The sequence below is a fragment of the Gossypium raimondii genome, chromosome 12, assembly GCF_025698545.1.
Source record: "Gossypium raimondii isolate GPD5lz chromosome 12, ASM2569854v1, whole genome shotgun sequence".
In the NCBI taxonomy this organism is placed as follows: domain Eukaryota; kingdom Viridiplantae; phylum Streptophyta; class Magnoliopsida; order Malvales; family Malvaceae; genus Gossypium; species Gossypium raimondii.
Window position 1 is genome coordinate 47,856,644 of NC_068576.1, and position 16,162 is coordinate 47,872,805.

The window sequence follows — 16,162 nt, forward strand, 5'->3', positions numbered from 1 at the left end:
TTTATGTTCAAAATACATGGTTTCCACACACAGATATGCTTGATAGTGTTTATTATTAATAATATTGTTGATTGAGTTAGTGTCGTAAATTAATTTAACACCAACTTAAAATTGTTGTATTCATTTAGGATTCTTAATCTGATGTAGACCTGTCTATGGGCTAGAACAAAATTTTAGACCTGTTTGATAGTCCCCAAGCTTGGCTCGAAAAATAAGCTTAAAATTTTATTTAAACTCGACTCGAATAAAAATATTAAAACTTGAACTCGGTCTAACCCACCCGTATTAAAATTTTACAAAATTACTGAGTGAATTTTTTATAGTGTGAAAGATTAAGGCTGCAAAAATCGTTGGACTGTTTAAATTGTAGTTAGTGCCGGCATTAAGATTTTTTAAGAGATTTAAGTTGGCGTAAGACCCCGTAAATTATTTACGTGATTCATTAAATTACTTTTGTTATGGTTTGTTTATTGTTTTACTTTTGTTATGACAATCGGAACAATGTTCATTAGAAGAGTTTTCATAACATACTTATATAACTTTTTAATACTATTAATTTATTCAATTATTACTAGGAACAATATATTAATATCATTTTAACATATTTTTAAATATTGTATGTTGTTGCAATAATATTAAACACTAGAAAACTCATTAATAATCGATTGAGTCTTGATGTTAATATTGTTTCAAAGTTTTGTTTTTGGTAAATTTAAAGTATTTGTGTTTCCTTTTAATAAAAAGGAAGGTTGAAATTGGTGGCCGTCATTCCTGACATCACAAACGAGTCCAATCCATAGTCAAAAATCTAAATGCAAGACCTAAAAGGGGTATGTCCTTGTCATTCACCATATTATCATTCCATTCTTTAAATCAAAATGATTATATTCCCACACAAAATATATTCCAATGATAGGATATTTTTTGTCATTGTATCTCAATGTGTCCACAGTATCCCACATAGCCTTAGGAATTCATTTTAGTAACTTACTCTAAAAACAAAAGGAGTTTTTATTTTGTTTTAAGTTTTAACCTGTAAAATGTTTTTTTATATTAATTTTGTAAATTCAAGATTTATAGTTGCTCGGTTTAACAATGTTGTTTATAAAGTTCAAACTTATATTTTCTCCTAAACCATTAAACACAACACTTATTGATATTTTTTATCAAATTTTAATCTTTTATTTTGCAAAACACTTTGATTAAAGAACAATTAATCTTTTTTTTCAAAAGAGGAAATATCATATGAAACCGAATCAAATAAAACAGTTTAAATTATGGCACACCAAAATCTATGTAAAAATATATTTACAAATATTTTATATTAAAGTTAAGTGATATTAGGGTTGAAATGCTAAAATTAAAAGTTCGTTTATTTCTTTGGAGAGTACTCACAGTGAGGAGATTAGTCATTACTATTAACGGTGGATATACTAATTTTGACAAAAAATTTAAAATTTTAAAACTCATGTGCCTCAAGTTCAAATCGCATCATAGTATTAATTTATTAAAAAGCATGAAAAGACAAAAATATTTTTGTATTAATATTTCTTATTTTGTATATAAAAATATTTTAATAATTTCTCAATTAAGTTGGTGCTCGATTAACTCGTCACACCGACTCAGTCAAGAGTTTAATAAATGTATAGACTAAAATGTAAATTTGTTTAGTAATATTTTTCTCGTATCATATTAAGGGAAACACAGGGAGTATTTATACATGTTCCTACTGCTACTGTTACAACTCACAATAGGGCCCACTATTTTGTCTCGATCTGGGGGCCGATGGCACTAACATTCCATGTCTCTGGTGCTGACATTCCCTGGGCATCCCCTGGCCTAATGGATGTGTGTCTGCGAAGCACATAGTCCTTTCTGATCCTTGGACTGACATCTCTAGCGAGCCTCGTACCTACTGGTCACGAGTGGGGATCCCTTGTAGGGCTCACTATCCCTTCTACAGATATAGCTCGCAACCCATTCCTGCGAAGCTTACGCGAGCTCTCCTCGCGAGCTATCTTTGTGAGCACCCGACACCTAGTGGGGCCCCTCGTGTAACACCCCTAACCCGTATCCGTTGCCGAATTAAGGTTAGGAGGCATTATCGAACAAAACACAACCATCTCAAAATCAATACATATATAAATATATATTATTTAAATATAATAAACTTAGTCTAATATAAAACAAAATGCAAAATATTAAACTTCTCTTCTAACCATTTTTTAATAAATAAAGACATTAAAATCTAACTAATAAAGACATTACAAACTAGCAAATCCATAAAGAAATAAACCATTTTAGTATGGCTATTATAATCATATACAATACAACAAAGTACGATCTTCAAAATATTTATCTAGTCTTACATGCCATAGTTAGAATTTAAATATTTTAAATATCGAGATAATAGATAGGGTGATGAACTTGCTGATAATCCCCGAGCTTGAAGCTTGATCTTTAAGTCTATAAAATAGAAAGACATAAGTAAACAAAGTAAGCTTTTATAGCTTAGTAAGTCTATAGCATAACAACAAATATATTTATAAAAATTATAATATTTCTGGTACACTTAATGAATTCGCAAACACTGTATATATTAACAAATACTTATAGATAAATGCATACATAATTATCAACAATTAAAACCGAGTGTATTATACACTTTAACGTAAATAACCGATTGCATATATATACATATGTTTAACAAATTTTATAACCGAATGTGTATACATCTTTATTACTGCATACATCCGAATGCACATATGTACTTATCATGTGTATATAATTGATCATACACATATATACCAATCATATTTTATATTCGTTTGTATATATATATCTACTCATTATGAATTTATACACGAATACATAGCTAATACATACATTCGAATATATATACATATTCTTCATATACGTATAAATGAGTACCTTTATATATATATATATATATATATATATATATATATATATATATATATATATCTCAAATGCATACATAAATAATTATCAAACACATAGACTCAACATATATATATTTAACAATGACATATCACCATATGCATTTATAAATTCAACAATCGCATATACCTAATGTACATATGCCTTTATTAATTGTATATACCGAATACATACAATTATATTTAACCAATGCAAAACCCGAATGTAGGTGTATACTCACCATGCATGTAAAAACTGAAAGTTTATGTATTCATCGATTTCATATAATCAAAATCATAGATATATCAATTGCATATTCTCACATAATTTAAACAGATTCACCGGCACTTAGCCTGTTAGGTTTTAAAACCTGATTCGGTACACCGGCCTTTAGCTTGCTAGACCTATAGTCTGAAATGTATCACCGGCATTAAGCCTGCTAGACGTAAAGTCTGTATTATTTCACCGGTATCAAGCCTGCTAGACGTAAAGTCTGTATTACATTCGATCACTTTATAATGATCCAAACTAATAATTTCATATCTTCACTTCCATTCAAGAACTTTTACATAAATATATATACATAATCGAAACTTTCACATACATATATAAATTTCATACTTAAATTCATTACAAGAACATATACACATAATCTTGCATAATCAAACCTCATATATAAATGTTATACATACCTTTGATTTATACCAGAAATTTATACATATACAACATTTGTACTTTAACTAAACTCAAAAACTTATATATATATATACATATATATATATATATATTCAGTATCATACATACATATATATATATACATATCTTTGACTAAATTCAAGACTTGTTCATGTATTCACATATATATATTTGATCTATCGTATGTATATATATATATAACTTTCTTACCTAATTTCAAGAAAATAAATTTACATATATATATATATATTCATGCTTATTCGAACATCACCTATTCTTGATTACATTTCATATCTTCATTTCAAACCATGAATTTATACAAGATCATACTTGTATATTCAAACATGTTATATATATTATCCACTCTTCAAAATGTATTCATCTATTATACTTTAAATTATAGCTCAACATAAAATACAATTAGTATGCATGTATAAATATTAACTTAATAACTTTTAGTTGCTAATAGACTTACCTCGAACGGTGAAAAGTCGAAACCAGACGATTAATCGACAACTTTAGTTTTTCCCCGATCCAACTCTGATTTCTTCGGTTCTCGATCTAATTATATTCAAAATAAGCTAGTTTAAATATAATTACATTCAATTTAATCCAAAAAAAAAAACATAAATGGGTAAATTACCATTTTGCCCCTAACATTTACACTTTTTACAATTTAGTCCCTATTGGATAAAACAGAAAATACACAAAATTTGTTCACAACATACAAGGGCCGAGTGTACCTATTGTTCATACAAGTCCTCACATTTCATTTATTTCACATTTTAGTCCCTCAAAAATTTAATTTCACAATTTAACTCTAATTACTCAATTTCACCAAAATTTCCAATACAAAACATATTAATCTAAAATATATCTTTCATTATTCATCATCAAACATCACATAACACAAATGTTCATCAATGGCACAACTCAAAATATTCATCAAAATTAAAAATTCAAACATGGGTCGGATAGTATTCGAAACAACGATCTCAAAAACGTAAAAATTATTAAAAACCAAAGTAAAACATACCTTGAATTAAGCTTGATAATGACCGAATATCTCAAAGCTTTTAAACCCTATTTGCTTTTCTAAGTTTCGGCAATGAAGAATGAAAATAATGGCTTCAATTTGATTTATTATATCAAATGTTAATTTAATTATTAGTTTACTATATTAACATTTATTACAAAATATATAAACCTTATAATATAAGGTCATTTTTGACCATTATCACCCACTCACATAATAATGGGCTTTTTACCTATTAAGAACTCCATAATAACAAGACATTAGCAAATTAACACTTTTCACAATAACTAGCCAATTTTTCATTTTACGCGATTAAGTCATTTTCCTTTAATCGATCACTCAAATGACAAAATTAAAACACGAAAATTTCACACAATTAAATTCACACATAATAAACACACAGAATAATATTAAAATATTTTTTGACTCGGACTTGTGGTCCCGAAACCACTATGTCCGATTAGATTCGAAATCGGGCTGCTACACCTCGCGAGCTCTCCCCGCAAGCTATCTTTGCAAACATCCAGTAATCTAGCGGGGTCCCCAGTGAACTATCTTTACGGTGAACATTCTTCTTCCGGGTCGGGTCTATCCTGATCGGAGATTTGGACCCTATTGGGTCATTTGGGTTGACAGTTACCAAATCCTAACAAAATTTGTTATTCATTTATCGTTATCTATACTATATTTAAGTCTCTAGTTAAATTAGTATTACGAGTCAATCAAACATTAACTCAATTGAGAAAGCACTAAAATTCATTATTTTTACAAAATAAAAAAATTATTATAAGTGTGTTTTTGATTTTTATAATTTTATGTAAAATCTATAAAATCAATATAACCAAAGACACCATAGTCTCTAAAATCTAAGCTTCATCATTTTAATTAAAACCTCATTTATTTTTATAGAATTTTTTATAAATTTATTTTTTACATAATTTTTTTCACTCAAATTGTGTATGTCATCTCTATCTAAATTGTTAATTAAGTGACTAAATGAATTTAGTGTCATGAGTTAAATGACAATAATTTCGTGACTCAATTGATAAAAACAACTCGAATCACGTAGTTATATACATAAAGGTAATTATGTCATTTGATATTAATTTATTTTTATTACAAAATGTAGTTAAAGTATTTCATAGGTCTCATATTCTTCACAAATGTGGAATTTAGTATTTATACTTTTATTTTTAAGAATTAGTCTCTTTACTTTTTAGATTTTAAAATTCAGGTCCAATTGTTAACATTGTTGTTTTTCTTGTGTTAAATTTGTTTGTCGATCATTTGAAATAAATAAAAAGTTACTTGTTTGGTGGCAACGTAACTAAAAAATGATGTTGCAATGAACTGAATTTAACAAAATAATTTTAACTATGCTAACATTAAACTTAAATTTTGAAATCTAAAAGTAGAGAGATTAAATTTTAAAAGTAAAATAAAGGGACTAAATTTCAAATTTACAAAAATAGAGACTTATTGCATATTTTAACCTAAAACAATATCCATTCATTGTTAAAAAAAGCATTCAAAAACTAGCTATTGAAAATTTATCTCAGTTAAAAATTAAAATTATTTTTTGAAATTTGTTGTCAAAGCAGGATAATATAGGTTTCAGTGTGTTGAATTGCGTTTGTCCTCTTATTTAAAGGTTAAAGAAGGGTTATTGATAGTTCTAGGTACACCTGTCCAAAGGTCAAGTAGCCCACTCGGCCTAACCCGACTTGAGCTAGGTTTGGACAAGAATTTTTGTACTTTGGGCTAGCTTGGCTCAACCTGAATTTAATTTAAATAATGATTTTTAAAAATTTAAATTTAATTATAAAATATATAACATATATCAATTAAAAAAATATTTTTATTATTTTATTATTTATGAATAGTTATATCGACTTTTTGAGCAAGTAAGGCCAAATAAAAATTTTAAAATCGTATTTTAACCCGACCCATAAAGAGCTCTAATTCTAAGTATTCTATTCATAAAATTAATTATTAAGGTGTAATGATAAATTTATATTTATTCTAATCAACAAAATAAAATGTAATGACAAATTTTTTTCAAATATAATATAATGTAGTTGTAAAATTGCGGCTTAACCCAATAAAAAAAAGGAGGATTCTTCTTGGAAAATAAATTGTCTGATAAATATAAAACAATTTTTACAGATGATATCCACAACAAAAAGAATATCAGTGTTGGGTTGATTATTTATTTGTATCAAATTATTGAGTAAGAATATAGAGATTAAAATATGTTTTAAGTATTTATACATTATGTACATTTGGATTTTAGTCTCTTTTATTTTTAAGAATTTACTCTTATTTTTAAATTTAAAATTTTAAGTCTAATTGTTATCGTTATTAAAATTCTTCTATTAAATCTATTGGAATGACATTTTAAAATTAAAAAAATACATTCATTTGGTAGTCATATAACTTTAAAAATAATGTTGAAAGTATTGATTAAAATTTTTTTCCTTATAAACACCCGTTCGAACTTGTCTTGATAAAATAATTTTTTGTCGTAGTGTTTTAAAGAAAAATATTGTCAACGTTTTAATTGAAATAATTAATTATTTAGATTAACTAATGACATTATAAAATGAAGGAACTAAAATATATAAAAATTAAAGCATGTAGATTAAATATCAAGTTTCAATATAATATAATTAAAACTGAAATTTGACCATTATATGTAAAAATAAAAATAAAGGCAAACTAAAAAAGTGAAGAGTCATAAACCAATTTTTAATACTAACTTTCAAATTATATATAATCAACGTAATATTTTAATAAAAAAACTAACATAAGTATGCAACTTATATATATCATATAATATTTAGAAAAAAAAGATGTTAGGTCCTCTTTCTATATATATATATATATATATGTATATATTTATCATTTGAACAATCAAAGGAATGTAAGGAGCTGTATAAGGACTAGTATTTTAAAACTAAACATCATAACAAGAATAGTACGAGGATCATGAAATCTGGCTTCTCACTTATCCTTTTTATTTTTCTTGTTTCGTAGGAACATGTCAATAGAATATGAATTAGATGCAACATCAAAATCTCCTCAAATTATCCTGCTTCTCTTCAGTCCTACAACTGCATATTCTTGTTGGATCTTATAATCTAAAGCCAAAGAAATAAAGGGTTTTCATCTAAGCTAGCTACCTATACATCATCTATATATGAATACAATTCAACATAAGACTAAGGTTTATCAGACTGCTGTTTCTCGCCATTAACGTGAAGTTCAAGCTCAGGGGTGTTGTCGCTGTTTCCTTTGTACTTATACCAACTTGCGCATAACAAAAAGTAGCCCAAGTTTAAGATTCCTAGGCCAGCAATTATGTAATAGTAGTAATCCAATCTTCCCTTATTCAGATCCTCCTCTAACCAGTTTCCGGTGGCTGTGCGGTTTGTTGTTCGATGAATTATAAAGATCAACAAGCTACTGAAATAATTTGAACCTGCCAACCCACAGTAGAATAGAGACCCTCCGATGCTTTTCATGTTCTCAGGGAACTGCTTGTAGTAGAATTCAATGAGGCCAATGGATGCAAACGCTTCCGTCAGTCCACCAAGTATGAATTGAGGGATTAAAATCGAGGCTGACATTGACGAAATGGCACCTTTCCTTGGCACAACTCCTAGGGTCGGTTTCGTCAGAGCTATGCTTCTTCGGTGTTGTTCTACCATGCCAGACACAAGCATGGTGAATATGGAGACAAACATCCCAATACCGATCCTCTGCAGGATTGTAATGCCCCCTTCTTTCCCTCTGATTTTTCGAAGGAATGGAACGACAGCTCGATCGTATACGGGTATGAAAATGGTCAGGCTAAGCATCATGAAGACAACATAGGATGCAGCTGGGATCTTGAAGTTGCTGTTTCCGAGGCGTCTATCAGATTGAACGGCTTGGAACACGGCATAGGTATGCAGTTGAACAAGGGTAACACAATACATGATTTGTGATGCCCATATAGGAAGCACTCTAAACAGGCATTTCACTTCTTCTACTTGCTGCAAGCTGCAGAGTCTCCATGGATCCGCTGGTGATCCATCACCCTTTATTTCATCTTGGGGTGTCACAATTGCTGCTTTATCCAGGAATCTGAAAAAAAAAAAAAAACTAACTTAAGCCAATTCTCAACATGTTCTTTTCCCCTCTTGTTTTAGCTACATTGCTTGGTCTCGGGGCATGCATTGATATACTTGAAGAAAACTGATAAGTGGGAGCAGATAGTGTGCTAACCTGAATTGGTCGGTGTAGGGAAGCTTGGAGTTGATAGAATTGGGAGGAATATACTTGAAAAGGGAGAGCCAAGGCTGTTCCACAGGTTTTAATTTCCTTTTCTTGATAGCTACCACTATTACTTGTGCTACACTGGTCATTGGACTACCAGTAGCTTTAACTTTGACATATATTTTGGAACCAACAAAATACACCACACAAGCTATAAACATGAGAGTTGCAGGAATCCCAAGGCCAATAGCCCAACTCACGTTTGATTGAATGTAGACGATGAGGGTTAAGGATACCATCTGCGCAAAAGTGAAGGTGAAGAAGTACCAATTGAAGAAGCTGTCGATTCCTCTCTTTCCAGCTTCTGTTTTAGGATTGAATTGGTCCACCCCAAATGCTAAGTTACATGGCCGAACGCCCCCAGCTCCCACAATCATTAGCCCCAAACCCATTAGCAGAAATGCCAGTTGCCCTGCTGTTGGCCCTTCGCATTCCCCACTCTCTTTTGCTGCACACCGGTGAGGATGCAACTCTGGAATGGCTGCTGTTAGTTGTATTGCTTGCAATCCCTTCATAAACAAAAGAGCAGAGAAAAAAATAATAAAAAAGCCAAAAGGTTATATCAAAATCTGTACTGTAGTGCAAAATTGGTAAGTTTGGTTGGGTTAATGTCCTGTTATGGTTCAGCTTAAGATCTATACTTTTTTATGATTAATTTCCTTGATGGGGGTTTTCAAATAAAGGGCAGGGGGTGATCTATGTTTAATGTTATTACCAAGAAAGAGGCAGCTGTAGCAAATCCCAAGGTTTTGTAGCGGCCGAAGTAAGTATCACAGAGGAAAGCTCCGACCAGGGTTCCAAAATTTGTAGTGCCATTGAAGATATTAATCATAGTTGCAGCTGTAATACTCTTCAAGTTGAAGACAGTAGTGAGGTAGATCAACAAGTTGGCTAAGGTACCAATGGCTCCCAGTTTCTCAAAGGTTTCATTCCCTGCCATGAATCATACACCTCAAAAAACCAAGGCAAAAAATCAAAACCAAACAAGCTTTTGTTCCAAAGTTACCTATAATAAATGGCATGGCTTTCCATCCTCTGTAGTTGATTTCAGGCTCATCATCTGTTGCGACGGTAGCTTTCTCCTTCTCCATTTCGTCTTTGTCACTCTTGTTCATTCTGTCATCCATCTTTTTCCACTGTTTGCTAACCAAGATGCTACTATCTCATTTATAACATTAATTGCATGTCTGAGACCTTTAGTGTGAACATAGCTCAGCTAGTCACATTGTTCTTGCTTCTGATTGGCAACGCAAGAGACCAACCCTACCAAAATTTCCTACCTCGATGTGATAAATATCAGGGATACATTCATATTACACAAAAATTCTGATATAATTAGATGTAACATCACGTCATTTTAAGTATACGGACACTAATAATTTATTCAATATTATAAATTAACTAAACCTTTATTGTAACAATTGTTAGAAAATAATTAAACACAATCAATTTTTATTAATGCAGCAGATGATTTTATTTAACAATTATTTGGATCATCTATTAACTTAAGCCTAATTTACCATTACACAAAGAAATAATTGCAGCCTAATATTGACCCCAATTATCACAAGTCGTTCACCCAAATATCTCACAATACAACCGATAAACTTCTCCAAATATTATCTAAAAGAGTGTCACAAAATAACCACAAGAAAATACAGTAAAGTTGTTGACAAAGACACTCCAAAAGCTACTCTCAACACCAGAAAGAAACAAAAGCTCGTAATAAAAAAACTCAAGAAAGTGAAGATCTTCTCTCTCTCTCTCTCGCACGTGATTTACCAAGAGAGAATGAAGCCTATTTATGCTCTATTATAATAGCAAGACAAACTCCTTCAAATTAGCAAATAAATCATTGAAAAAAACTCTCTTGAATAAAATTGATATTTATCTTTAAAAATTAACGTTTTAATAATAAAACATTCAAGGTTATTCAATCATTTCAAGCAATTTAGTTGGGATTCTTATTACCCCAGTTGATTCATACTTCTTGTTTTGTCAAATATGCTACATTCAAGTGAACAGCTCTATTCAAGGCCTAAATGAATGACCCAAATAGAGAAACAATCTTGTTATAACATGACATAGAATAAACAACAATAATTTTCCTAACAATAGCGTTAATTTATGAAAATTAAACTCAAATTAAAATTTTATAGATTCAATTATAAAAAACCAAAGTTTATGTGTCATATTACAGATAAAATAAAAGTGAATATATGATTTTAAAATTTACCCCATATTAATTAAATTAAACTGAGATTTTCCTTTCCGACTTTTCTACTACCTGATGGCCCTGAGAGGAAAAGACAAACATATTCAATTTCAATGGCCTTTTTTCCAACTTAAAAGTCTAAACCAAATTGTTTTTCTCTAGTGGTTTGAGTTGCACTAATCATCGAAATAATGACAAATATTGAATGTTTTATTCGTTTTATTGGAGTACAAAAGATTGGAAAAATGCAGAAACTGGCTATCTAGATATCTGGAAGTTGGATGAGTGGTTTCAAGAGTTTATCAATATTTCTTTCCTAAGTGTTTGTAAGCTACTTTTTCCAAATACTTGGTCTATTTTTGGTTCATATTTTTATTTTTCCTATTTGCGTTTTTTTTTCAACACAACATAAAGTTGAAAAAAAAATTAAAAAGTATCTACCAAATCTTAGTCTTGGGATTTGAGCTACATAAGCTTTTGGCATGCAATGAATTTTTCAAATCCAAACAAGTTATAATTAGACTGCTCATGGGTTGGTCACCCAGTCCGGCCTGAAGGTCCGCTAAAAATGAAAGAGGGATTGGATAAAAATATAGGCTCAAAAAATAAGCTTTGACAAAAAATAAGGCCCGTTTTAAAAACGGGTTGGGCCTTGGGTAAGACATTTTTTATCCGGCCTTGTCCCGGTCCGGCCCGAATTCACTAAATGACAAAAAATCTTTTTTATAATTTTTTAAATATTATTTTCTTGTTATTTTCTCTCAATTTTACGACCATTTTACTATTATGTTACTACCATTTTGTTGTTATTATTTGGATATTGTATAAAACTTATTTTATTTTTAATTTTGTTATTATTTTAAAGACTTTTGTTATTATTTTAGAGGCATTTATTAGTTAAGTTGCATCTATTTTAGTGTTATTTAAGTATACATATTTTTTAAATTTTATTTTTAATTTGTTAGAAAATATTTATTTTGATGTTTTTAGTATTTTTGATGTATTATATTTTTTTAAAATTATATAAAAATTAATATGGGCGGACCGAGTCGAGCTTGGGTAAAATTTTAGGCCTATTTTTCAGGCCAAACCTGGGCCTAATAAACGAGCCTGAACGTTTAGTTGAGCCCGGCCCATACACACCTCTAGTTATAATATAAATTTTGCTTTTAGTGAATATTATATATAAAATTTATTTGATTTTCACAAATTATCATGATCATTATTATATAATAGAATTTTATATTTACATATTAAATACATAAATAATTTTATTTATCAAATATAAACATAAACTAAAACATTTATTCATTTAAATTTATATAATTGAATCAAAATAAAATTTATACGTCTACATAATTACATGAAATAAAATTTAATGTATGAAATTATATAATAGATAAAAACTGATGCAATTTATATTATCTTTTTTCATGACAGTCGAAGGGCCCATCACAACCTAACTTAATTTATATTATCTTTTTTCATGACAGTGAAGAGCCCTCACAACCTAACATCAATTTGAACCACTTGGATAGTATATGAAGGGTTGAATGTTGGACCACTTGGACAAAGTGTCCCTACTTTATTGCATTCTTTTTTCTCTTGTTTGTTTATTTGTCCTTTTTCTTTTTGTAGCTTATATTGTTGATTAGGCATAGGTTTCATTAATATGTTTATGTATGGATGTGTTACAAGTCATGGATTAAGGCCCGTGACCATTACACATGAAACGTTCTATGGAAATCAATTGATTAAATTGACTCATTTAAGAAGACATTCGTGTTAATGGATAAAAAGTGAAATATTATATAAGTATTAGCTAAAGGTATAGTACTGTAATACCCCTAATCCGTATCTATCGCCAGAATAGGGTTATAGAGCATTATCGGAATTTACAGATCAAATAAACATATATTTCATATAAAATAACTTTCATATCGGAAACCAATCAAAAACAAATATATTATCCCTTGTGCGAGCCCTCGAGGCCCAAAATACACTCAGAAATAAGTCGGGACTAAATCAGGTACTTAAAGAATTTTTCGGAAAACATTAAAATTTTTCAAAGGTACAGGGGACACACGCCCATGTGGCCAGGCCGTGTGGTTCACACGGTCAAGAGACACGCCCGTGTCTCAGGCCGTGTAGGCATTCGAAATAGGGGCACATGGCCGTGTCCCAACCCGTGTTCATACCCGTGTAACTCTCTGACTTGAGTCACACGCCCGTGTGCTAGGCCGTGTGAGCATTCTGTTTTGTGCAAAGTAAAGATGTAGGGGACACACGACCGTGTCACCTGGCCGTGTGTCACACGTGGCTGAGAGACTCACCCGTGTGGACAAAAATAGGTCATTTTCCTAGCCATATTTCTCACCCAATTTGTCATCAACCTAAATCAACATTTTGGACATCAACAAGCCATAACAAGGCATTCAAATCATGCCAAAACCAATACTTAAACATGTAATACTATCACATACCAACAATATGCCCCTAGGCTCTTTAAATGACAACATAACTAATATCAATCAAATAACCAATTTCACCTACATAACCAAATACATATATGCATAATTTATCAAATATACCTATTCAACCCAACCATTAATATACCTATAAGATTTCCATCATTCAACCATTTCAAACACACATCAAACATGATAAGGCCATTTACATACACATCAAAATGTATCCATCACAAGCCATTCAAATGGCTAGTTCCAACAAAACATTTATATGTCATCATTGACCAAATTAACCTATACATGCCATTATAACCAAAATTAATTTACTAATTATACCGAAAAGGCTGATGGATAGTGTGAAGTTGCTCCGACCAGCTTCCAACCAAAATGAGCTTCCAAATTACTATAAAACATGAAAAATAACACAGAGTAAGCATTTAAGCTTAGTAAGTTCATATAACAAGGAAATTAACTTACCATTTAATCACATTTAAGGTAAGCATGCTAATATAACCAAACCAATTTGGCCAAAAGCCTAAACACATATCTTCAATATGTTAGCCATGTAACACTTTCCATAACTAATAAACATGGATGTACATAATCATTAGGTAAGATTCAAATACATGTATCATCTATCTCATATTTCAATATATCATGTAATATCATTTCCATGTAATTCAAGTATATACCCGTAATTGTTCATTTCGAACTAATATTGTTTCATATCAGAACTTTGCCTGTTGAACCATTTAAAATAACGTTGGATACACGGCTAGTACACACGAAGTGTAGAAATCTATAATCCATCAATTCATGTACTTGTATGCTTCTACAAGCATGTAAACCAGAAGCTCTTCCGAGCCATATAACGGGAAGCTCATACGAGCTGTATATTGGGAAGCTCTTGCGAGCCAAATATCGAGAAGCTCATTAGAGCCAAGTATCGGGAAACTCAAGAGAGCTGTGGTGTGTCCGCAACACATGCAGGATCACAAACATATCGGGAACGCTAATGACATGTCATTTGTATCCTTCAAATTTTTAAGGTTCGAACGAGACTCGATAGTTATCAAATATGTGATCATAATTACACATGGCAATTTGTACAAATCACACACAACAACATTCAATTTTAAAACATATAAATATACAATTTAGTTATATGAACTTACCTTGATAAGTTTTCGTAGATACGAAGGCTACTAGTCTGATACTTTTTCTTTGCCTCGATCTAACTCCGTATTAGGTCTATCCGGATCTATACGAATGAATTTAACTCAATTTAATATAATTCATATTCAATTTAATTCAACACACATCTTTGAAAAAATTACTATTTTGCCCTTATACTTTTAATTAATTACAATTTAGTCCCTAGGCTCAAAAAATGAAATTCATACAATTTAATCCTTATTCAAGCCTAGCCAATTTTCATACATATCAATAGCAGCCCATGTTTATCTAATTGATAATTTTATCAAAATTCTCTTTACAAAGGTTGTTTATCTAACAACACCCTTTCATTTTCTATCATAAAACTTCAAAATTAAAGCATACTCATCCATGAAAAATCCTAATACTTTAATTATTTTTCACATTAATCCCGAGATAGTTAGATTAAGCTATTTCGATCTCGAAAACATAAAAATTATTAAAAGCGAGACAAAAATATATACCTAAATGAGTAAAAATAAGCTTGCTAACTTTAAGCTTCCATGACTAGGGTTTCCATTTTTTCTTTTATTTGGTAAAAGATGATGATATTAGATTATTTTATTTATTTATCATCATTTATCATTTCTTTTCCAAAATTAACCTTAATAATTTATTAAATTTCTAATGATGAATAATCATTCATCCAATTTAAATTGTCTATTTACTATATAAGAACCTCCAATTTAAAATTCCATATCTATTTAATACCTTTAGCTATTAGAATTCAATTTTTGCACTTTATGCAATTTAGTCCTTTTTATCAGATTAGACATGTAAACGGTAAAATTTCTCAACGAAATTTTTATACAATATTTCTAGCATACTGTAGACCATAAAATAATATTAAAATAAATTTTCTTCCGACCTCGAATTTGTGGTCCCGAAATCACTATTCTGATTTCACTGAAAAGAGGCTGTTACAAGTACGCCTGATTTGTATGGAATATTGTGTTAGCTAGACTTAAAGTAATTTGGTTAGAAACCAAATGTATATTTTAACCTGATAAGTTTGATGAAGGGAATTTATTTATATTTTTATCAGAAACTATAGGCCAATAAGAAGATAAGTTTTGATACGTACGACACTTATTAAAGCAAGATGAATCATATTTATATGTGAGAGTGTGTTCTAAAAAGGGGTCTTCCTTCTTTTCCTTAAGTGGTCTCTACTGAAACCTTCCTTATATCTAAATGTATCCTACCTCGATGATTTAGAGGCTAAGATTCTTTTATGATTAGTAGTTACTTCGCATCAGGGTAAGTATTGCA

The 16,162-nt window shown here is 30.2% G+C and overlaps 1 protein-coding gene across 1 annotated transcript; it reads right to left on the minus strand.

The window, feature by feature from the left end:
* Positions 1-7,658: 7,658 nt before the first annotated feature.
* Positions 7,659-10,269, minus strand: LOC105764613 (protein NRT1/ PTR FAMILY 2.11). Its single transcript, XM_012583260.2, has 4 exons — positions 9,999-10,269; positions 9,708-9,925; positions 8,942-9,501; positions 7,659-8,800 (listed from the first exon to the last, which is right to left on the minus strand). The coding sequence occupies exons 1-4, from the start codon at positions 10,117-10,119 to the stop codon at positions 7,894-7,896; spliced, it is 1,806 nt and encodes a 601-aa protein (XP_012438714.1). The 5' UTR covers positions 10,120-10,269; the 3' UTR covers positions 7,659-7,893.
* Between the last annotated feature and the right edge of the window lie 5,893 nt (positions 10,270-16,162).